At 30.4% G+C, this 25,322-nt stretch overlaps 4 protein-coding genes across 4 annotated transcripts in view; 1 reads left to right on the top strand and 3 right to left on the bottom strand.

Annotated features, from left to right (window-relative positions):
• Window positions 1-1,472: 1,472 nt before the first annotated feature.
• Window positions 1,473-1,832, bottom strand: LOTGIDRAFT_77976 (hypothetical protein; the record flags this gene model as incomplete). Its single annotated transcript, XM_009061062.1, has 1 exon — window positions 1,473-1,832. A coding segment is annotated over one exon (360 nt), but the record flags the coding sequence as incomplete, so codon positions are not given.
• Window positions 1,833-3,651: 1,819 nt separating this feature from the next.
• On the bottom strand, window positions 3,652-8,697 carry LOTGIDRAFT_164689 (hypothetical protein; the record flags this gene model as incomplete). The annotated part of the gene is made up of 2 exons (XM_009061208.1): window positions 3,652-3,681; window positions 7,990-8,697. The coding sequence occupies 2 exons, from the start codon at window positions 8,695-8,697 to the stop codon at window positions 3,652-3,654; spliced, it is 738 nt and encodes a 245-aa protein (XP_009059456.1).
• Window positions 8,698-9,547: 850 nt separating this feature from the next.
• Window positions 9,548-20,991, top strand: LOTGIDRAFT_218462 (hypothetical protein; the record flags this gene model as incomplete). The annotated part of the gene is made up of 20 exons (XM_009061207.1): window positions 9,548-9,629; window positions 13,044-13,173; window positions 13,767-13,900; window positions 14,007-14,095; window positions 14,685-14,782; window positions 15,220-15,284; window positions 15,581-15,714; window positions 16,501-16,593; window positions 16,799-16,891; window positions 17,066-17,204; window positions 17,525-17,635; window positions 17,825-17,952; window positions 18,293-18,362; window positions 18,830-18,962; window positions 19,302-19,403; window positions 19,700-19,759; window positions 19,919-19,995; window positions 20,222-20,331; window positions 20,559-20,640; window positions 20,879-20,991. The coding sequence occupies exons 1-20, from the start codon at window positions 9,578-9,580 to the stop codon at window positions 20,989-20,991; spliced, it is 2,013 nt and encodes a 670-aa protein (XP_009059455.1). The 5' UTR covers window positions 9,548-9,577.
• A 1,026-nt stretch (window positions 20,992-22,017) lies between these two features.
• The window catches only part of LOTGIDRAFT_178957 (hypothetical protein), a gene marked incomplete at both ends in the record, with an annotated part of 9,600 nt that continues 6,295 nt past the window's right edge, over window positions 22,018-25,322 (bottom strand). Inside the window, 3 exons of the mRNA XM_009061206.1 lie at window positions 22,018-22,036; window positions 24,343-24,345; window positions 24,988-25,009. Coding sequence (XP_009059454.1) covers window positions 22,018-22,036; window positions 24,343-24,345; window positions 24,988-25,009 — 44 coding nt within the window. The remainder of the gene's footprint in view (window positions 22,037-24,342; window positions 24,346-24,987; window positions 25,010-25,322) is intronic.

The following is a 25,322-nucleotide window of genomic DNA, read 5'->3' as shown; positions in this document are numbered from 1 at the left end:
TTTCCAAACTTCCATGGCCTGTTCAATATATGTCACTACTTGCAAAGAGTCCAAACAAATTCCAATTCTTCACCATCAATAATTTGACCGATGTGACCACAGTAAGTGACTAGCAATGAGTTCATTGTAGAATTTTATGATGAGAGAAAGCAGGAGACTCAGGTTTGCTCTTTCAACTAGTGGTCTGGGATTTTGATTCAGAAATAAGTCTGGATACCTTCAGATTTTTCATCCTGTTTTTTCCCTGTCAGTGATACGGATCAGACTGGCTCACATGGTGAAAATAACCACGTTTTTGGATGTTTCAGTAAACCTGATTGATCCATGGGTTGTGCCCAAAGCTATGACATCAATAATTCAGTGATTCTTTGACAGTTTAATACAAAGAGTAGAATGTCCTGACATATCGTCCATCATCTTTAATCTTATCACCAACCAAAAATTTTATTGAATCAGTTTTATCTCAGTTGGTTATCCATCATCAAAAGATCCAGAACAGTAAGTAACATGCCTAAAACAAGCTTCATCCGGTATCAAATCATAAACTTTAAACTCTCTTTAAATAATTATGATAAATGACAATGATTATCATGGTAAATCATAAGTCTGTCTGAGTCATATTGTTCAAATCTTAAATATCTCAATTATCCAGTTTCTTAATTAATCTTTATTGAATAATTGGTGTTTTACCCCAATAAGGTGGAAAATTATTTCCACAATTTGAATATAGATAGATTTTCGTCATATTATAACTGAAATAATACAATTTATAGAGTACAATTTATAACATTTTCATATTGGACTCAATGCTTTATGATGATCTAAATGATTTATACATTAAGGGATATTAATGTCATGTTTGTCTAGAGTTTGTAGTCATTTCAACAATATTCAAAAACTAAAAGAGTTCTTCCTTCTAAATAGTCATAGCTACATCAGCTCCCTTCTTAGTCCACTCTGCCATGAGCTTTTAATATCTATATATACATTGTCTGGAATGATCACTCAATGTGAATCCATCAATGTCATATGAGTCGGCCAACATCTAGCCCTTGATCTAGCAACTCCTATTCCACTCTGTAATTCTCTACCAGATTCATTGAAATTAAATATAGTAATAAATTATTGAAATATAACACATTTCTGTTATTAGTTTGAAATAATTCAAAATGAGGTTACTACATCTTTAAGAAAAACTTCAGATTTCTTTAAAGACAATGATTTTGTTCACCTTTTCAGGTATTGATTAATCCAAAGAACCAAAAACAAAAATAAAGTGTAATGTGGGCCTATAGACTGACAATGCTTTTGTTACAAATCTCAAAGAGAGATCTCGTACATTTAGTATTTATGTATGTAGCAAACCCTAATAGTGTTTGATGTGAATGAAGATAAGTAATTGAAAAACATTTTCACTCTTATATAACATGTAGATTATTAATTGTTTACTTGAATCACAAACATTAATTTATGATATACAGAGAGATAATAACATTGTACTCACCAATGCCAGATCCTACCACAATTCTGCCAGATAACAGAGTAAATTTATCTTTTGCTATCGCCATAGATATAGATCCAATGGTAAAAATTAAACTTGCTACCATTATCACTGGTCTTCTTCCCATCTTATCATTCAGGTAACCTCCAATGAGTGCAAAAATAGCTGCTGCCCCTACAGTAACACTAACCACCGCCTCTTGCCACACTGAAGACAAGTTGTATGTATTTCTAAGCAAAATAATAGCACCTGATATCACTCCTGTATCATATCCAAATAAAAAGCCACCAAGTGCAGCAAAAAATGTTAAAATGTAAATAAATAAAGGAGTTTTAGGTTGAGATCTGATACCATCCAACTTTAAGTCTAACTTCTCATCATCCGAATCATACAGTTTACTTGGTCTGGCTAAACCAGGACTACTTCCAACTTTGGCCATTTTGGACATCACAGCCAAACAACAAGGTGGCCTTGTGTCAACTAACGCTTAATTCCTATATCTTTCATTCATTACAATAGTGGTATTCCTTACAACTGTCAGTGGAAGTGTAGTGTTTGGTTCCACACGTCACTGAACTACTCTACAATCCTCCATACCATACATCTTTCTCTCTCTGATCAATACACCACTGTCAGGAATCACTTTTGTGTAGGCTGGTACAGGCTATTAGCAATTCCAAGAAAGAAGTTTAATTGAATATAGCCTAAAACAGTTGTTTACCATTTAAAATTTTTTAACTTAAATGGTCATTTCAAAATATTGTTCTGGTGTTAAATATAAAAGGAAAGAAGTAATGAATATGAAATTTTATCTTCAAGAGACCTGTAATAAATCTCTTTCAGAAATTATTAAATTGGCGGGAAACTAAATATATCATTCCTGTGACAGTGGACATGACAACAATAATGCACTATTAATGGAATGATGACAAGAACAATTTCTATGTACTATTTGATATATCAATAACAATCAATGAGCATAATTTAACTCACAGAAAGGTCCAAAGCAAGGACTATTCATTAACAAGTGCTAGTTACCCTAGTAAAAAATTATTTAGGGAGAGTATTTAGTTTGCCATGGAAAATGTGATTATTTAAGTTCTTGTTTCGTTACAATTAGCTTGAAACAAGGAATAATAAGGTCTATAACCTATTCAAATGTTATTCTTTCAGAGATTCCTTCCTTCCTTAAGTTGGTACTCAAAGAAGTGACCAGATATCCTCTCAAGGTTAGATATCAGAGAGATATTTGTATGATATATTTACTTACCACTTTTTTAACTTTTTTAAGTTTGATTTTCATTAAATGTCAAGATTTTTATTATCATGAATGTTTAAAATGAAAGTTTTCTTTATTGTATCAAAGAAATCAGAGTAAAACCTAAATTTGAGTCAATTCTATTAAAAATGGGAGATTAGAAAGAATTAAATTGAATTATCAGATGTCAAAAGTAAGATATTTCTTTTTACATGGGCCCCCACTAAGAAAATTTTGGCCTCCCCTGAAAAATTTAGATGACTTTTTGAGTCGCTGTAGTCTTGCCCCCCTTTCAAAAAATTAGGCCTCCCCCTGGGTTAGCTACAGGCCTCTTACATGGTATCCCAATTAAAGAATTTATATATGTTTCGTTTCAGGGAATAAATGCTTTAGCTCTTGCAATTAGTCAGATTTGAACAAATATATTGCAAATGTTGACTTGGCAGAATATAACAATTTAAGAAGCCCAAAACCAGGACACAACTACCAAAGTCAATACCAAAGTTAAAAATTGATCATAGCTTTGTGAACACTTTGTTAATAAATCACACATTTCTTTTTCAAACTTGTTATTTAGGGAGAATGCCAAACAATGGTCAATAGAGGGTTAATTGAAGATGAATTCTAGATATAATCAATATGTAATTTACTAGACGGTTGAACGAAAATTTCTATTTATTGATTCAAAATGATTTAAAAATAAATGTAACAATGGGATACATCATAAATTATGTATTATTTTATTCCAGAATCGATTGAAATTTAATTCATCATCACAACCACGTCATAGCTATTGATATTTTGTTTCAATGAAAAAGAGAAAACTGTAGTTTGATGAAATTAAGAAATTCGAAACTAATTTGTTAGACATTTTAGTAATGAGATGATCTGTTTAGTTTATAAAGGCTGTTGAAAGCTTTACCTGTAAAATACAAAAAGGTAAATAACTCTTTTCCCAAATCAGAACAGAAAATTCATCAAAGATAGTAGGCTTACCTTATTAGCCTACAGGCAAATATTGAGAGGTCAATAGCAATATGTATAAAAACCCTTATCACAAATTATTAGTTTAACCCTTTAGTTATCAGTTGGTACAATAAATAATCAGATGTAATCAAAAGTTAAGAGTTGTAATCATAATCACTTTTATTCAAATGCTTTTTGATGAAAAATTATTTCTTGTAAAAGTTGAAGTTACTTTAGTTAACAGTTTTAAGAAAATCGCTTATAAAAATTGTAATCACATGTAATCTAATTTGTGCAAGATATTGTTGATTTAATCAAACACACAAAATTTAATAAAATTTTGACATGAACTGTCATCTCTATCGCATTAACAAGCCAACAAATCTGGGCAATAACTTAGATTCGTTTGATCAAAAAATCCTCAAATTCAATCCTCAAATTCAATCTTGACTTATTATATTAAATCATCATTATAATCATTATAAATCATCACACCAAATTTCATTTAAATGGGATGAAAACTGTAGTCTCTATTGTGTTCACAAACAAATTTAATTCAAGGGCAATAACTCAAAAAATACATTGAAAGATTGTCAAATTTGAACTTGTCTAATATCTCATCATTATAAATTCTCACACAAAATTTCATTTAAATCGAATGAAAACTGTAATCTCTATTCTGTTCACAAACAAATTTAAATGCGTTTCATAAGTCAAGGGTAATAACTAAAAAACGGTTCATCAAAAAATCGGCAAATTCGAACTTGTCCAAGATCTCATTAATATAAATGATCACACCAAATTTCATTAAAATCAGATAAAAACTGTTGTCTCTATTGCGTTCACAAGCCAATTGTGAACGAATGGATGGACGGACGACAATATACAACCACATTATAGTGTGGGCGTTGAAAATTGTAATCACAAGTAATCAGATGAAATCAAAGTTATCAGATGTAATCAAAGTCATCAGATGTAATCAAAGTTATCAGTTGTAATCAAAGTTATCAGTTGTAATCAAAGTTATCAGTTGTAATCAAAGTTATCAGATGTAATCAAAGTTATCACTTGTAATCAAAGTTATCAGATGTAATCAAAGTTATCAGATGTAATCAAAGTTATCACTTGTAATCAAAGTTATCACTTGTAATCAAAGTTATCAGTTGGAAGAAAAATCTTAACCAATAGGCTAACAAGCTGTATTTGTCCTAAATAAAGAGAAATAAGTCAATTCTCATCACATGCTCTTATAATGTTACAAATTTCGTCTAGCTTTGATCCATATACCAATACTGATTTCAACTCAGTATGAAAACTATCAGCTATCGTACTTACAAGTAATGAAAACAGACTAACAAACAGGCCATAGGCGATGTAGTTCAAAATTTCCAACTATTACTAAAAGAAATAGTAGGCTATAATGGCTCTGTAGTGGAAGAATCTCGATTAGCAAGATATAAGCAAAAATACTGAACATAAAACTCAATTTTGTGAGTAATCAAACTTTTTGTTATTTTTAGAAGTGCGAAGGCTTTTTTAATAAGTATCTTGTATCCGAAATGTACATGGCTGGTTAAAAAGGAATGACATAGATAGCACAAAGGGGGCTATTAGTCCCTTATGTCACTAAGTATGCAACCTTTTAAAGCTTTAGATTCTTACTCTTAACTTAGGTCCTTAATACAAGGAAATAACTCAATAACAGGTATCAAAGGAAGGAAATTTATTTCAATGTTACAACATAGATCACAAATAGAATATATATAAGCAAATTTAATATTTAAATAAACATAAAAATAATTACATTGAATAAGAAGGGTCCATGCATTTCCTTTTGATTTTAAAATTGTATACAACTATTGGAATATAACTATATTTATATGAATTGACATCAGATATTCTCAAAACCCTTATCTGTTATTTTGTGACTAAAAAGTGTACAAACCTATGTTTAAACATAAGCATGAAAAAAATATGACTTGAATTTCATACAAGTGGTTGCCTAGCAAGATACGCCCACTTTCCTGATACATTTTCAGTATATCAAAGGCGGTCACCTATCTGTGTCAAATCATACCAAAAATCTCATTTGTGCAAGATATTGTTGATTTAATAACTAAAAAACCCTTCATCGAAAGATAGCCAAAATTGAACTTGTCAAAGATCTCATTATAAATATTTACACCAAATTTCATTTAAATTGGATAAAAACTGTAGTGTCTATCGTGTTCAAAACCAAATTTTGACATGTTTTTCATAAGTCAAGGGCAATAACTCAAAAACCGTTCATCGAAAGATTGTCCAATTCCAAGATCTCATTAATATAAATGATTACACCCAATTTCACTCAAATCAGATAAAAACTGTTGTCTCTACTGCGTTCAAAAAGCAATTGTTGATGGATGGAGCGACGGACGGACAGGCGTGAAGACAATATACATTATTATGTGGACATAGGATAAAACAATAAACCATCTTATACAAATGGTTGTAAATGTATACAAATAATAATATTTAAAGAGAGTTTTACTTTTTTTTTTACATATTGCTGGCAAAGATTTCAAAAACACCCATTATTTTATTGCTGTTCCAAGGGTTTCCATCCCTGTAGAAACAAGTTTTGGATAACGCTGATATTATGATAATATTTGTAATAATGGCATATTGTGAGAATATTAACTCATCTGCTTAGCAATATTGACTATTCTTATTTCCATCAAAATGTTTTCTTTATCTACTCAAAAACAATATGTACACAAATATATATCTCTTAAAGTAAAGGTGTCATCTTCATTAATTCCTAAATATGTCCTTTACCAGATATTATTTTCGGCTATCCATAAAACTTTTCATCTTGAAAATGAGTTTCTTTTGGTACCATGAACACATAGGTGAAAAAACAAAACTTCTAGACTAGAATAATTCATACAAGTAGTTTCATGAAAATATCATCGTATTCATGAAATATTTTAGACAGTTAGCATTTGGTAATATCAGATAACCCTTTGAATCCTGTAAATGAATTATAACGTCATATACCCTGAACTCCAAGTAAATAAAATAATGACGTCACTTATACTGGCTGCTCGGGTACTGCATTAATGTTTGGCCGGTGAACCGGCCCTAGGGTTGAAAGAGTTAACATAAGAGTATTTTTGTAGGTAGATAGATTGACTATATGCACACATTTCATTACATATTGTAATAGAGACTGTTATGATATTAAAGTATTTGGTATTGAAAGGACAATAGAATAGAAACTTCAAAGTGAGTAATATTAAAAACACTAATTAAAAAATAATCATAAAAATAAATTATGAGTCTATTTTTCTGACCAAGAGCATTGTAAAATCATCATGCTTTCAAACTTATTCCGATAGGGTTGATGAAGGTTTAATCAACTTTGGAGACAAAGAAAATAATTGAGTAATATGATTGCACACACTTTGATTTAAACACCAAAACATATGAAAGAAAAAACCGGAAATGGATACTACTATTACTAGTATATTGCACAGCCCTCAGATGACTAGAACAGTTGTGCTAGTGGAAAACAAGAGTATTTCCAAGAATTTTTAGGCTCGCTCACAAAGAATGAGGGAGCGATGTAGCAAATTTTTGAGAGTGTATGCCACTCTGAAGAATTTTTGCGTCAAAAAAAGTGGCCACATGACAACTGTATACAAAAATGTATCGATCTGTAAACAAAGTACACTGGAAACCTGCAGACAGACAAATTTGTCAGCAGATGGATCACTGTGTGTGGCAGTTTTTAAAACACACACATGTGGACAAAGACGTATTGAAATGCTATTTAGGGTTTCTCCGCGAAAAAGGCCATGAAAATGTGGACACAAACCTTAAGGCTAAAAAAAATCAAATATCACTCATAAAAATATCTCTTGATGGTTATTATAATGTATAAAAAGAAATAATAATGAACAGTTTGTAAAGCATTTTCTAGCAACATAAAAAAACTTTGGTGTTGATGAAAGAACAAATTTTCATTTGATAGTATTTTTTGAATATGTAAGACTTTTGAGAAAAAAATTTAAAATTGAAAATGAATTTGATGCGATTGATGAAAAAGTTTAAAAAAAAAAAATGTTACAGTGAATCAGAAGAAAGGATGAGAAAATGCAGATTAATATGGAATCCAACTTGATGGATAGTAGTCTTTCTTTACAGTCTCATTTCCAATTTTGGTATTTTCCTCAGGATATAAATGATAATACACAACTTCCCCTCCAGCTAAGTAACCTACCCACCATGAAAAAGATCCTGAACTAATCACTGAATGATTACACTTTGAGAGTATGGCTAGGTCTAATGCCATTTTATCAGGTGTATTGTGTGAATAGTAAATATCTTCACCTTGATCTAAATGATCTTCAGCCCAAAATACATCATTGCTCACCATTATAAACAAAAGATCGGAATATTTCCTTCGAAAATAGTTCATTGCTTTGTAATAATAAGAAACTGGGGCTGCTGAAAATCCTTTTAATCTTTGGCGTACAAAATCTCCACGACGAATATGAACACCTACTATTGTGGTATCTTTAGTTTTATGTTTTTCCTTTAAGGCGTTTAGTATAAACTGATCAGATTCCAAATCGACATCATCATGCAAAAGAAAATGTTTTGTTAATAATTCATCTTTCACGTTTTCAAAATATTTCCATGATTGCCAATAACCATCTAGAAGTGTATCCTTTGGCTCTAGATTTTCAACTATTTTTTCATAGGTCCCAACATTTTTCTGTCTAATAACCACATTTGCCTCAAAATGTCCATAATGAATTGGTAGTTTGAAAACATCCCATAAAAGATTTGATTCAGAGATTACAGGTATGAGGTTATTACTATGAGCTATACCAATAAGTGATGCATATCCAAACATATGATTACCAAGTCTTCCTCCAAAATATACACTTACTTTTGGTTTATTTGTGATCAATTCTGAATTCATCTCTAGTTTGAATGTATTGGAAACAGATTTTCTTGTTAAGAAAAAATAGATGCAAAAAAACAAAGCCAGTAGGATTACATATGCTATTACTTTTCTGGATAACATCCTCATCACTTTATGAGAATACAAACTACACAAGTCAAAATCAACCCTTTGCTTTAACATTTCCACAATCAAAGTAAGTTGGTAAATGAAATTTAAGTGGAAACATCTGTTCTGTATATGATCATTTAGCACATTAACAAGTTATTTACATATTTCATACAACAGATTAAATTTAACATCTCCATCTTTGTGTTTAACATTGCATATTGTCACTTAGGAACAGGAAAGCTTTAAAAGGATTTTCTCAGTAAAACATAAAACAGATGCCATCCCATTTTAGTGTTCCCAAATTAACTGTAGCTTATAAATTTACTTAAAGCTGAATGCTTTAATTACACTAAAATATATTACTTTTTTAGAAAAGAGCCCACTTTTCTGCCCATGTAGCACTATATTTTCTATTAAATGACGCGATCCGCATAACACCTTCGGCTACGATGTTCAAAGTGCCGAAAACAGGAAAACTTTCAAGTAAAGGAGACCTGAAACTGCGGCTGTCACTTTGGACACCAATTAATTCTCCCTTCACTCAGAAACCTACATTTATAGTTCTCCTTTCATTGATTATAGCCTAATATATTGACATATCGAATTTTCAGGTACAAAAATCAGGTAGAAAATATCCTTATGTGATAAAAAAGAACGAAACTGTACATGTCCTATTTGACCGAGTGACCGTTTTGACTTATCAAGAGGGCGCAGTGGTATTTTCCATGTTACTATTTTAAGACATTATGCCAGTAAAGGGAATTCCACACAAGTATAATGTTGAAAAATGACTTATACTTTATATTTTGTGATCTCTCTTGTGATTCAAAGCATACTTGGTAAGTGGATTCCTTTTATATTTTTTATTTCATAAAGAAACCATCTTGAAGTCTTCCAAGCCTTAATGAAGTTAAAAGTCATGAAAATGAACACAACTTGATTTACTGAGCAAGAAGATTATCAATAGGCCTATTTATTGTCATTGAATACTAACATGCCAGGAATTATAAGTGATGATGATGATCACATAATTTTAGTATGGGAATGTCTTCTAAAGGTATCCAGTTAAAAGGTTAACAAGTCAAAATGGTAACAAATTTTAATAGTCAAAACGGTAACAAGATATTTTGGTTAAAATGGTACAATGGTGTAACCTATATTCGTGCATGTAAGGATTCAATACAGTGGTTTAATCTATTTTCGTGGATATAAGGATTCAACACCAAATTTCGTCAAGGTTAAAAAAACGAAAATTTTTTTTTATGTCTTAGATGTTTCGTCAGATATTCTACAAAATAATCAAAATTGGTTTATTTCGATTTTCTTTATGAATCCTTCACTTTGACCCATATTTCATGAGCAACCAACTCGGCAACGGCGGCAGAATGCGTCACCTATTTTCGTGTACAATGTTTGATCTATAAATAAGTCTAGAAAAACACGTTGTATGGATACCGGATGGTATAAGTAACTTCTCTTAGGGTTTATCTTTAATATCAATTCATTATAACTAGTGACAATTCCTTCAAAGAACCACGATTTAAAAAAAACATAGTGACTGACAAAATAAGATACGTAGCGTGATTTATTGCTAAAAGTCACTGAAACAAGATAAGAATATGGTCCACTTTGTGTTCCATAGAAATTTTCTGCTGACACTGAATCTGCTAGTTGATCACGTGACTTCATTCGTTGAAATATATTCTAGCAGACGACACTTGGAATTCCGATTACCGCTTGGGATTATAAGGAAATTCGGCCAATAAAAAATGGTGACGTTTGGTAATAACTGAAATCCGCCATTTTGTATTTGTATTAATTTGTATTAATACATTTTACCTTGCTTGAAACTACTGGATTCATTCTACTAGCTGACATTGTAGAGAAAACCCATGTTTATCAAAGCAAACTAATGCGGAGGTCGCGCAAGGTCGCTCATGTAAATTATTAATCCTTTCCGGAAATCCACGAATAATAGGTTTCCACGAAATTAGGTTACTCAACTGTACTGAATTTCGTCAGATTTAAGAAACCGAAGTTTCCTTTTTCCGTGTACAATGTTTGATCTATAAATAAGTCGAGAAAAACCAGTTGTATGGATACCCAGTGGTACAGTCGAGTAACCTAATTTCGTGGAAACCTATTATTCGTGGATTTCCAGAAAAGGATTAATAATTTACATGAGCGACCTTGCTCGACCTCCGCATTAGTTTGTTTTGATAAACATGGGTTTTCTCTACAATATCAGACAGTAGAATGAATCCAGTAGTTTCAAGCAAGGTAAAATGTATTAATGTATACTTTGACAAATACAAAATGGCGGATTTCAGTTATTACCAAACGTCACCATTTTTTATCGCCCGAATTTCCTTATAATCCCAAGGGGTAATCGGAATTCCAAGTGTCGTCTGCTAGAATGTAGTCCAACGAATGAAGTCATGTGATCAAATAGCAGATTCCGTGTCAGCAGAAAATTTCTACGGAACACAAAGTGGACCTTATTCTTATGTTGTTTCAGTGACTTTTAGCAATATATCACGCTACGTATCTTATTTTGTCAGTCACTATTTTTTTTTTTAAATCGTGGTTCTTTGAAGGAATTGTCACTAGTTATAATGAATTGATATTAAAGATAAATACTAAGAGAAGTTAATTATACCACCCGGTATCCATACAACGTGTTTTTCTCGACTTATTTATAGATCAAACATTGAACACATAAAATTTTTTGTTTGTTTTTTTAACTTTGACAAAATTCGATGTTGAATCCGTATATCCACGAAAATAGGTTAAACCACTGTATAATTAACTTTTCTTAGTATTTATCTGTAATATCAATTCATTATAACTAGTGACAATTCCTTCAAAGATAAATGATTTAAGAAAAAAAATGTTAAGTGACTAAATTAGATAAGTAAAACGTAAGAGTGATTTATTGCTGAAAGTCATTGAAACTACATATGAATATGGCCCACTTTGTATTCCATAGAATTTTACTGCTGACATGGAATCCGTTAGTTTGTCACATGCATTTGTTGGAATATATTCTAGCAGACGATTCCAAGGAAATTCGGCCGATTGAAAATAGTGATATTTGGTGATAATTGAAATCCGCCATTTTGTTTACGTCAAAGTATACATTAATACATTTTACCTTGCTTGAAACTACTGGATTTATTCTGCTATCTGACAGTATGCAAATAACCCATGTTTATCAAAACAAGCAAATTCAGAGGTCAGGCGAGGTCGCACATGTAAATTATTAATCATTTCCGGAGATGCACGAAAAGTAGTTTAGCACGAAATTAGGTTACTTGACTGTAACAAAATAAAATTTATTCCTAATAACTCTTACTCGCAAAACAACTTCTCTTGGCTACTAATTCTCACCCTTCAATCCAAGTAATGAAAACATTTTAAATATGATCAAAGCAATTATTGATTAGAATAAAATTACTGACAAATCAAAATCACAATTGTTGATTAAAAGAAATCTACCGACATACCAAGCTGACATACCAAGCTAATGGCTTCGTTCCAGTTGGGTATATACTGATCATAATTTTTGTTTTTGATTGTTTTTACCATATTTGTTTTACAATTATATTTATTTGAAAATTTTATAGTACATTTTATTGGGTTATCATTTTGGCAGATCTGTTACTGTTTTAACCTAAATAACTTGTTACTGTTTTGGCAGATCTGTTACCATTTTGACTTGTTACCGTTTTAACTCATTAAAATTCTGAGCTCGGAAAACATTTTGCCAATTTATTAACAGTAATATTATTCTTTTATAATCTGGGGTATACAATAATAAAAATTTGTTAAACCTTTGAAAAGATCTTTGTTGCAATAAATATTGAATAGTAGCTCTTATGTAAATTTGATACATATTATATACATGATTGGCAATATCCAATACCAAGCTTGATACTTCATCATTATCAAAGACTGAATGATAGAGGACACTTCAATGATTTTCTACTATTTGTTACTTTTGACTAAAGCAAAATGCGTTAAACACCTGGGAAGTAACACTTTTACAAATTTTGTTCAAGAACAGCTGAAAACAGGTCCAAAACACACAAAGTGCTGTATGAGAACATCATGTTCTTATTCATCTACAATCAGAATACAAATTTCATTAAACATGCAAAATTTCAATTTTGTATGAGTATAGAAACTTTTGATAAATCAGACTCGTTTGTTTGTAAAAGTTTTAGACCTAAGTTCTTATATCTATTTTCTAGGTGATATAGATAAGAAACTGTTTTATTATGAAACTCTATCAACATTAGAAGATGTTAAGAGAACCAAGAGAAGTACTGATGGGATTGTAAGAAACACTGATAGAGATATTAAATTCAGTGCCTTTGGCAGGTAATATGTAGTGTTTTGAAATTAGAGATTGCAGGGTGTGGCACTGGCAGATTGAGCCTACAAAAAATATGAATTATTCAGAGAGAAACTTAAAGATGGTCTTCCTTATTTTTTAGTGTCAAATTAAGCAAACTATTTGATTAATTTGTGTTTCTAATGAACTATCAAGTATTCTTAATCATATCATTATGTTCTTATTGTATATAATGATTAAGAGTTTAAGCCAATAATAAATGTCCATATATGTACTGTCTGGATAAACCAAAAAATACTGTCTGACCTTTCTTGATCAGTCACTCATTCGAATCCTGCTATTTCTCTTCTAATTTAGCATGAAGTATGAATTCATTATGGACATGTGAGACAAATTGGTATTTTTCCAAGTCATTAGAACACCTCTACTTTCTATTCATATAAGTATTAGCAATTTCATTTTCATAATTGAAAAAAAGGGAACCCATCTTTAAACAAATACATGTTCTGAATCACTATCTATTTTAGTTTACTGTTTACACTGATTGGTTGAACTTTATATATACATCAATATATATATCAATCATATTAACTGTTGTTTTATTTAAAATCTTTTTCAGAACATTTGATCTGTTATTGAAGAATAATGATGACATTTTAGCTCAGGGTTTTAAAGCATCAATAATCAAACATGATGGTAGTTCAAGTGGAATTAATGTAAATAAAAATCAGCTTTTTAAAGGAAGATTAGCAGGTATTTTTTCACTTTCAATTATAAGTAGAAGTTAGCACTATCATTAATTTGTTTATTCAAGTCTAAAATTTAACGAGATTAATCATTATCAAACTAACGATTTAAGGTGAAAAAGATTCAATGGTGGATGCTCATGTTGAAAATGGTAAATGGACAGCTAATATATATACAGCTCAGGAATCCTATCATATAGAAGTAAGGCCTGAATATTCTTATCCATTCTTACGTGTAGTTAGCCTGATAACTCTTTCACCTTCTTAACCTTCTTAATATCGTACACATGAAACTTTTATTGAAGTATGTTGCGGCACACAGGGGCATTATAGAATATCTGGTCATGTCTTGATGGAATTGTGAATGGTTCAGTATTGTATGGATACCAATTGATATGACAAATTTGGCTGTTGAAAATTCTCACAAAACTAACAACCCAAAAATTGGTCTGAATTAGCTTGAAAATAGTTATTAGATTTAGTATATTGTACAGTGATCACCTAAAGACCCGGGTAAGGCCAGAGTTGTCAGGCTTACATGTGGTATGGTTATATTCTGCTACATAAATTATACCAATCAGCTCTTAAAGACCTTATCGATGGATAGATATAATGGTTATTGATGCTGTCTGTTTCACATCTATTACAACATGCAAATTGTACTATTCTTTTTAAAAATGTATCTTTTGAATGAATCGAAATAGTCTAACCCACTTCTTTGTCACATGCTTCTATTTCTAGAAATATCTCACATCTTTACTGTTTATTGATAAAGTATGTTCAATTTTCAGCCATCCTGGCGTCACTTACCACATTCTCGGTATTATTCACAGATTATATATAGAGCATCAGATATAAAAAGTAATTTTTCATTACCTTCATTTAAAGGGTAAGGCACATTATGAATTATTTCCCTTGCATCTGATTTAACCAGTTGAAATCTGTAGTCTTGTATGCACATCTTCTTTCAGTTCAATCATGATCTGATGTTGATATTGCAGCGAGTTACATTATAAACAAATCTTGCCTTGTTAAGAGGCAGTAATCAGCGACTTCAGAGATGCAATGTAAGCTACAATTACTGTTGGCAGTCATACCATTGAATAGGAGGCAACTAATCTGCTCACATTTGGTTGTGACCCTTAATTCAATGTAGATCATTTCTATAAGGTTTGAACAACATTATGAAATTTAGTCATCATGTGTTATCATCAGATGAAATGAGGAAGGTGGTTAAACATGAGAATATTTAGCAAACAGGAATGATTGGCTATTCTTCTCCATCTGTGATTGAGTTTAATATTAATTTGATGTTTATCTCACTAGGGAAAAATTAGCTGATGGTATTAAAGTAGACGTTGATCCCAACGATATTATTTATGATGATAAAGGTTTGTTTCTTTTTTCCTTATATTTTTTAATGATTTTCACCATACTGTGATGCTCGGCATTTTTATTAGTAAAACGTCAAATATTGTGTTTGGTGAATATAATAAGAGCGCAGTTCTTTGTGAGTTCTTGTTTTAGTAAACCCATATCTATATCCCTTTAAATATAAAGCCTGAAGTTAATAACTTGTAGTACTGCTACCGTTGTAAATGGTGTTCAGTGTTTAACAAACAATGGCTATAATGAGCATGTTGCATGTTCCCTAAATAAATGATCAATTAAATTATGCAATTTTCAGAATCTATTAAGACTTCAAATCGTAGTAAAAGACAGATTTCTAAAGCCAGCACTTGCCAGATATATGTTGTAGCAGATCATTTATTTCATCAGGGTATTGGGGGTGGTTTACCCCATACTACTGTTAATTACTTAGTAAGTATATTCACTAATTACAAATAGTTGAAAGTTTATAAACAGAGACATCATATCTTATTTAATCATATCAGTCTACTGTTTATCCACTGGTAATGAAAATTTGAAAATTTGAGTATTTCATATAGTTGTGATTACTGTGACCAGCTGAAATTGTGGAAGACAAACATCATGTTTGGGGAATATTTGTATTTTGATATGATTGTTGAGAAAAAAACATTTCTATACAAAAAAAGGTGGAAAGATCAAATACAAACTAAAAGAAAACATGATAGTTATCATGAATAAACGATATGAAATGAAGATTGTTAGGGGCGAGTGATGACCTCTTTCTACGATTTAGATGTCTATGAAACCTAGCAGAAGTTTCATGACCTAAAATTAATGGCAAAAGCTGACATTGTTGGTAGGCTGAAAACTAATTTTGGGTTGAAATTTTGTGGAAGTAAATTCAAAAACTCAAACTTAAAAAAGTTCTTATTATTATCAAAGCAAAGTCATTCTAAGACTATCATTCATGTTTTAAAGCTTATATTCTATTTCACTTCTAAAACAAATTTTGATAAATTCAATATACCAATGATAGTGGGAAGACAGTCAACAATACAATGTGGTAGCTGAAATATCCCTGGAACCTTCGAATCTCAGGTATCAATAATTAATTGTTGAGAGAAAATGCCTTTTGACCTATAGTTGATTCGAATAATTTTGAATTGAGTTTTTAAAATGAAATTTGTTGTTCTGGTTTTCAAGATAGCAAATGTTAGTTTTTTGTAAATTTTTCAGATAAATACATTCCAAACTGTAGATGGTATCTTTAGAAGAACAAAATGGGAAGGTACAACTGACCTGACAAATATTGGTTTTCAGATTAAAGAGGTATTATCATATTATTTGATCTCAACAAAACTTAAACCCTATGTCTATGTTTTCTCTTGAATAATAACTTCAAATAAGATTATTAAATGCTAAGAATACAATATTATCTGCTGAAAAAGACGTGATGTTTTGAATGAAAAATTGAAATTGGTGCCAATTGGTGTAAAAGTGAAATGATTTATTTATTTATTCTTTCTATTCACAGATCAAAATTCATGAAAAAGCCACTCCAGTTAAAAATACTCAACACTACAATATGGCTAAAGAGAAGGCCTGGGCTACAAGAGATTTGTTAGAGGTTTGAAGTTTATCTATTGTGTTGCTTTATATTTAAGTGTATTGATATAGGTTGACTAAATTAAAAACTCTAAGTGAATTGAGCTCATGCTGTATTTAGAGTGTAACAGAATGTAAATTGTAAAATGATTTTATGTTTCATGGGAATGATTTTTAAATATTGTTTTTGTTGCAGGTTTTTAGTAGAGAAAGATATCATGATAAATTTTGTTTAGCTCATTTAGTAACGTATCAGAAATTCTCTGGAGGTGTATTAGGTCTTGCATATATAGCGTCACCAAGACAACGAACTGTTGGCGGCATCTGTTCACCTGGTAAGTTGAAATTATCATGCTTTTCCATGTCAGTGCCTTTATCACTGACAGGGGGAAACCATGATGTAAAATCCATGGGTATAAGCTTGATCTATGCAGGGATCAGACCCTGGATCTCAAGACTAACAAGCAAGCTCCCTGAGCCACTGCTTATCCATAAATCTGTTCAGAATGATAAATGCAGGTACAATATAAATTTTATTATAGGTATCACAGTATATCTCTTATCTCTATCAGAATCTTCCCAGAATAGAACCAGAACTTACAATGTAAAGTTTTCTTGATAAAATTAATTTTCATGAGATATTTTTTTTTTTCAGCTTACATGAAAGACAAAATACGCCTAAAGTTAAATACAGGCTGGTCCAGTTCTAAAAATACCAATGGTGACAGACTTTTAACAAAAGAAGCTATTCTAGTAACAACTCATGGTAAGTAAAATGCATTATAACAGTTAGATTTAGTTCCCTCATATTATTTAACATCTGATACAAAATTCATTCTAACACTTCTGAGAATGAAAATCTTAAGTGTAAAAGGTTACAAAAAAGACTTAATAACGGTTAGTTTTCTGAAGAATATTTCATTCACAATATATATAAATTGTGTCTGTTTTTCAGAACTAGGTCATAATTGGGGAAGTGAACATGATGCAGAAACTGATGAATGTGCTCCATCATCTTTGACAGGGAAAGGAAAATTTGTTATGTATCCCTATGCTGTTAAAGGTTATGATGAAAATAATGATGTAAGTTGGCTTGGTTTATGTCAAAGTTATTAACTTAAAAGATAACAGAAATAGAGAAATGTTTTTTGTAGAAAGGAAAAAATGTGGGATTTTTAAATGGTAACTCAAAACTGTTGTTTTAATCTTAAAACATGTGGCTAATTGGTCATTCCATTGTTATTGTATATTGTGTATGTGATATTTGAATGATATTTAGAAGTTGAGAGCACATATAACAGAAAACACCAGAGAGTATATTATGGTATAACACACTTCTTTAATAACAAAGTACCTAATGTTTCAACACAATTTACACGTGTTGTCATCAGATGAAATGAATTGTGTATGTACTATTTTGTAGAAATTTTCCCCATGTAGTAGAAGATATGTAAGAGATGTGTTGATAGCGAAAGCCTCTAATTGTTTTACTGGTAAGTTTCTGGTTTTTGGGTCACACAATCATATGTTTCTAACAACCAAATTCTTGCTGACATTAGGGGGAGCTGCGATGGTTGAAAAAGTTAGATGCTTGCTAAACATTGGATTCCAGGTTTGATCCAGATGAGGTATTATCCTCAGATCTTTCATCCTTGTTCCCATATCAGTGATGTAGTTGGAGAAACATGAAAAAAATGTGTGATACGAGTCAGTTTAAGCGTTTATCTCTACAAATTGTTTTCTTTTCATACTGCATGAAATTTCACAATCCTATCTCTACAAAAAATGTTTATTTTAAGAGATATGTAGATATTAACACAATCAAATAATAACCTGATTTCAATCAAGAATAATCAAAAACTTCATTGAGATTTAGCAGATTTAGGTTGTGTTTTCCATAATGAACTTCAGAATTTGAATTATTTCAAATCTTTTGATTGTGTATGTGTTACAGAACAAGATTTAAATGCACCATATTGTGGTAATGGTAAAATAGATAGTGGAGAAGAATGTGATGGAGGTAGAACAGGGAAAGAAGGCAATGATCCTTGTTGTTCTAAAGATTGTAAATTAATTGGTAATGCTGTATGTAGGTTAGTATGATCTTATAGCATGCCCCCAGACATTTCATAGGAGATTTCAGATGGTGGTCTGTTGTAAGCATGTTATTGTTTGCAATTCTGTTGAGATAATCTGTGTACATGTATCTTTAAGAAAAATTCTGCATTTTTAAGTACATTTGATATGAATATAAAAAGAAAATTGAAATGTACTTACTATCTTCCTTTTGTTAGTAAATCACATTTAACAATTATTTTTATATAAATTTATCTGCTTTAAAATACTAAAAATAGTCTTAGATTGACTTTAGGAGGACTGTAGGAAACTGTTAGGATTGTAGTTTAATATGATTCATTTATTCTTTATTTCAGCAATGTCAATTATGAATGTTGTGTAGATTGTCAAGTAGCTAGTACAGATACAGTGTGTAGGGAAGCTTTTAAAGGTGGTTGTACTAAAACAGCTAAATGCAGGTAAATATTTTGTTACCTAACTCATACAGATGATACAATATTTATATACTCCTTAGTTACTTAGTTAGAGAGTTACTAAATAATTCAGAGTCTGAAAGTTCACACAGAGACTACCAGAAGCGCTGGCACTGGCATCAGAATTTTTTTTACCTTGAGGAATAATCAAATCCTAATTACCTAGCAGACAACAATCAGACTCACTACAGACTAAGTTATTCCACTGCCTAAATATGGTGATATAAAGCATCTGTCTGAAGTAATCTGAAATTGAATATAATGACTATTTGTATTTGTAGTGGAAGTTTAGAATGTCCACCATCAGAATATGTTGGTAATACTACACAATGTTTAGAAGGGTAAGATTTAGTTCTGTTATTACAATGCCTCTACAATGTAATGTAGTTGTTTTCACTGTAATTTTATTATACACTATAGTAAATATTTAATGTGGAAAAAAGAGAATAATGACGTTCTATTTGTGTGTATATATGATTTTGATTTTGATATTTTTCTAGTGGAGAATGTTACGATGGTATATGTGTATCTTATTGTGAGTTAAATAATGCTGAACCTTGTCGTTGTGAAAACAATGGTAATATTTCATCCATTTTCTCTAGCCATTTCATCTATATTTATAAAAGCGTGTCAGTGAAAAAAGTAAATGGCATCTTACAACCAACATCATCTCTATTTCCAAGCAGATGACAATTCAACATAATACCAATAAAGTCACCTACTCTGATTGGCTATTTAATTTTGAAAATGTTTGAATAGAAAAATTACCATGCCATTTATTTATTTGATTTTCATTAATTTAGAAAAAGATGCTTGTCATAGATGTTGTCGTGATCAACAAGGAAAATGTTCAAAATTTGGGAATGAAAAATTACCACAGGGAAGAGCATGTTATATTGGATCCTGTTCTGCTGTGAGTAGAATGTCTATTCTCTCATTATCATTATTATTAATAGACAAAACTGTTTACTATATATATCAAGCTAGTTAATTCTTATTATTAAATATAGCAGGAAGTCAGAGTACTTAGTCAACTGGGGCAAGAAACTTTTAGTGTTCACAGACTTCTGATAGAACATTTTAATATATCAAGTACTTAGATGATAAGTAATTATCAAATGCTCTTTATATGTTTAACAGGATGGAGTTTGTAAAAGAAATGAAGTAGATATGGTTCAACGATTGTTTTCATTTATAGAAAAATTAACACCTAATGCCTTTGGTTAGTACATTGTAAATAATTTATGATGATTACAACAATAATAGAAGGTCCAAAACTCTTCAACCAGGGTGCTAGTAGGATTGTGGGTAACAATAAAGGTTAAGGAGCACACATGAGAATATGAGATCACTGAGAATACACTCAAAAATATTTTGTATATTATGTATATAATGTGTATTCCAGTATCATACAGGTCAGATGGCAGTATATAATATAAGATGTTATTTATTATTTTTAGTGGAGTTTATGAAGAGAAATATAGTAGCTACAATATTAATATTTTCTATGATTATTTGGGTACCAGTTAGTTGTAAGATAAGTTGTATAGTAAGTATAACATTATTATTGTAACAAATTCAATACATATCATTTAAAGTGGGTTACCAAGGTAATGTCAGATCTGTTTCTTATTTCCTTTTCAAAGGGTATGACTGATTTTAAATGCCATATAGGCCTTCACATGTATTTCTATGCAGAGGTGAAATAAAGCTAAAAAGTGTAATGTGTAAGTTAAAATGATGTTTTTTGAATAGGACAAGAAAAAAGAAGAAGAATTTCGTCAACTGTCACAATGGAAAAGTGTCAGGGTATGTATCTTTAAAATATTTTAATGAAATTGTTTTGTATTATAATCTGTTTCACCTATCATAAAAAAATGTTCTGTTTCACCTATCATAACAAAATGTTCTGTTTCACCTATCATAACAAAATGTTTTGTTTCACCTATCATAACAAAATGTTCTGTTTCACCTATCATAACAAAATGTTCTGTTTCACCTATCATAACAAAATGTTTTGTTTCGCCTATCATAACAAAATGTTCTGTTTCACCTATCATAACAAAATGTTCTGTTTAACCGAACCTAACATAACAAAATGTTCTGTTTCACATATCATAATAGAATTGTCATGCCTCTTTAATTCAGAGTAATGAGTTTTTACAAAACGACAGATCTATTAAACTACGCAGTTCTCTGAAACAGAGATTACCACGACATGCTGTTTCAGTTCGTCAACCAATGTATGTCAATCGTCCTGCACCACGATATCAACGGGGTTCAAGACCTAGTACCACAGAGCCATCTAATACCACAGCACCATTATCAACAGAGGAAATTGTTATTGATGAACAATCTAGACCAGAGAAAAGACATATATCGGAAACAGCTCTTTAATTCTTTCTTAATGGTTAGGAAAATTTGATTCTTGAGTTCAGAAGCTGGACATGTTGACCAGAGAAATGTCAAGGATTTTGAACAAGGTTTGAATCATGACTATTCTGTATTCTATCAGAATAAACATGACACTTGATGAGAAATGAGCAGAAAAAATAAAGCATAATTTATCCAAACCACCTAGATGTTCATTACTTGGAAATCATTGTTCATTTTGAATGCTGGGATATTTATTTAATGTTAATACAAAAATTAAACATTGATAGTGCAACATGTAATATACTATCAGTTGTTAAAATGGATAATAAAGAACTCTTCATAACAATGCTTTTTGAGAAATTTGTAAGCTTTTGTTTAAGTGCTTTTTGTTTGGGGGGCATACATTGTCGTCAACCATGTTCGTCCTTTGGTCCGTCACAATTGCTTATAAACACTCTAGAAGGCACAATTCTTGACTGATTTTGATGGAATTTGGTATGAGTGTTTCTAATCACCCAAGGATGGACACTATTGAAAATCAGAAAAATCTAAAAATATTTAGTATGAGTCATTGCCTTTGTTCTTGAAATGTTCGCAAATACTCACATTTTGACGAAACTTGGTGTGAGTGTTTGTTATCACCTAAGGATGAACTCTAATGAAAATCAGAAATATAATTAGTATGAGTTATTGCCCTTGTTCCTGAAAACAAATTTAGCTTGTAAACGCTCTAGAAGGCACAATTCTGGACAGATTTTTATGAAAATTGCTGTGAGTGCTTGTTAGCACCCCTAGAAGACACAATTCCATACGGATTTTAATGAACTTGGTAATATTCTTCAGTATTGCCCTAAAGAGTTCAAAAGAAGTGTATGACTGAAGGTTGAATATTTCATACTGGTGATTGATACTGTACTGACAAATATTTTTATTCAAAATCAAAGCTGCCAGTGAGCCTATATTATCTTGCCTGGCAAGCAATTTTTAATAGTAACTATTAGTATATTTGGTACTGTACTGATTGTGTTGGTGTGAATAGTTCTGTATTCATTTCTTAACTTAAATAGTACAATCTTGCAGTGCATGTAATCATGTGGATCGTGGCATTTTTCAGTGAATACTGTACACTATTACAAGAGTCAGTATGTGTGTTTCTTTTAGCTTATTATTTGCTTGGCCAGATAATAAAGCCTAATTTCAGATGATACAGCATAATTTCAGCTTTATATGTCAATTTTGAGATAAAATACATAAAAAAAAAAATTTTCTTCTGATAAAGTAACTTATATCAGACAGTATAACAGAAATTAAAAATAAATAGTGCTTGATGTTTAAATTGTAGAGTGATTTATTAGTAACAACGAGAGATCATAATTATTCAGGATTTTTTAACTTCATACTCTTAGCTCATATCAAAATCAAAAACAGATACAAATATGATATTTTTTGGATATGGATATTAATGAAATGTATATTATAACATGAACCATGGCTTTTGTGTACATACAAATAACTTTCATACATTTGTTATTATCTGAAAAGCAGATATCAAAGTTTTGACAAATAACAAATTTGTTTAACATAGCTTGCAGAACAAATAACAAATTTTGGGATCATTTTCATTTATTTGTATATGCACAGTGTCATATAATGAATATATATATAAGGATATTATCAAAATTGTTATTTTCATTATATCAATAATGAAATTATTTAACAAGATCTGTGAACACATTAAGGTCACAATTAAGGTCTATTTAAACTATTTTTTCAGTTATTTACAATTCGTTTAAAATTTGACGTAGATCTCACCTCAGTAAGCTCAAGTATAAATTTCTGATAGTAATCTCTGAAGTTGTTTCTACATCTAAAATGTTCAACAAATCAATAAACTTTATTATTACTTATTATAATGATAATGAAAAATATCTAGAATTGGTGATTTTATTGGCAAATTTCTGTGTTCCACTTAACAGCATAAATAATTGCATCTATTATCTTATATCATATTTTTTTTACAATTTTATAGTATTATTGATTTTTATATATATTTTCTATAATTTTCATTTGTTTATTTTGTTAAATATTCCTGATGCAGTGTGAGAGCCACATTAAAGCGTTGAAGTTATAAATATACCAGAAGTATCATACCTTAAAATTGTCTTATTTGTCTATATTTTGTGCTTCTAATATGCTGTTGAAAGATTAGTTCTATGAATGCTAACTTTAATTTTTGAACACAAAAGTGGCTGCTCTTCTGGTTTGTGAAACACTTCAGATTCTATTTTGGTAACTCATTTGAAATATTTTCACCTGTGACTTTTTTGTAACAAAATAATTGTCCATCTGTCCAGTGAACGCATTGACAGAACTACTAATTTTATTTATTTTTCTTTACATGTTTTCATGTATTTGTTATTGTTTGCTTATTTTAAAAACTTTAATCTGAAGAACATTTTGAATTCTTAAGAATATCAGCTTCTAAATAGTAAAGATAATGTTGATTATATGATGATGATGGGCACTTAATCTGATATCTGACATTTACCTCCTAAAAGATAAATAGCAAGGAATGAAAGAATATTAAACATACTTATTTTTCATAGAAACCAAGAAATATTACAGCAGAACCTAAAAACAACATGTTGTTTCACACTGTGATCTTCAGACAACTGACATATTTCAGCCTCGAAATAGATCATAAAATCTTGTATTTTTGTCATATTAACATAGCAGATTGAATTTTTTGATCATGTACCTAATTGTGTTCTATCTTGTGCCTTAATTGGAATGAATAATGCTGTAAACACTTTTAGCATAACTTGTATTACTAATCTAATCTAATTTAGAAAGACTTTGTTTACTCTGGGAAAAAAATTATCAAATGTGAGCTTGATTAAAAATATTGAATATGATTCTTGTCTTTATTCTCTCTAGTCAAGTTTTTATTTTAAAACTGTAAAAATGCATGTCTGAGTCTAAATATATTTACTGGCATGAAAAATTGAATGAATTGGTTAGAATTCAATTAATCAGTGGATTTTTCCAATATCTCATCACACATTTTACATTTACATAAAGTAAGATGATCCTTCTGGTGGGGTTATACTGTTTAGTGTCAATATGCTAAAGAAAGAACAAATTGCATATATTTCAGACTGTTACAATCAAGCAGGCAAAATAATTCTGTTACATGCTCTGCATTTTATTTGAGTCTATTATAATAATTAATGCACCAAAACCATTTGTAATAAAAAGGACAAAACATTTAAAACCAATTTATTTCACACATTCATTCATAAGTAGCTATTTTGCAATTGGAAAAAGTTTACAGTATTTCAATTTCAGAATATTTAATTGACTGCATATTGAAATTGTTCTTGTTAAAAGCATTATAACTTTTATCAGTAATGCCATTTAGAGCAAAATGCTTTTCAATTTAAAATCACTACTTATCAAAATTTACAAATATAAAACCGATTCACCAATCTATCATTACTATAATACATTAATATACAATAAAATACC

The sequence above is a fragment of the Lottia gigantea genome (assembly GCF_000327385.1).
Source record: "Lottia gigantea unplaced genomic scaffold LOTGIsca_46, whole genome shotgun sequence".
NCBI classification, from domain to species: Eukaryota; Metazoa; Mollusca; class Gastropoda; family Lottiidae; genus Lottia; species Lottia gigantea.
The sequence above is the reverse complement of the archived record's forward strand: the minus strand, read 5'-3'. Positions and strand labels throughout refer to the sequence as shown.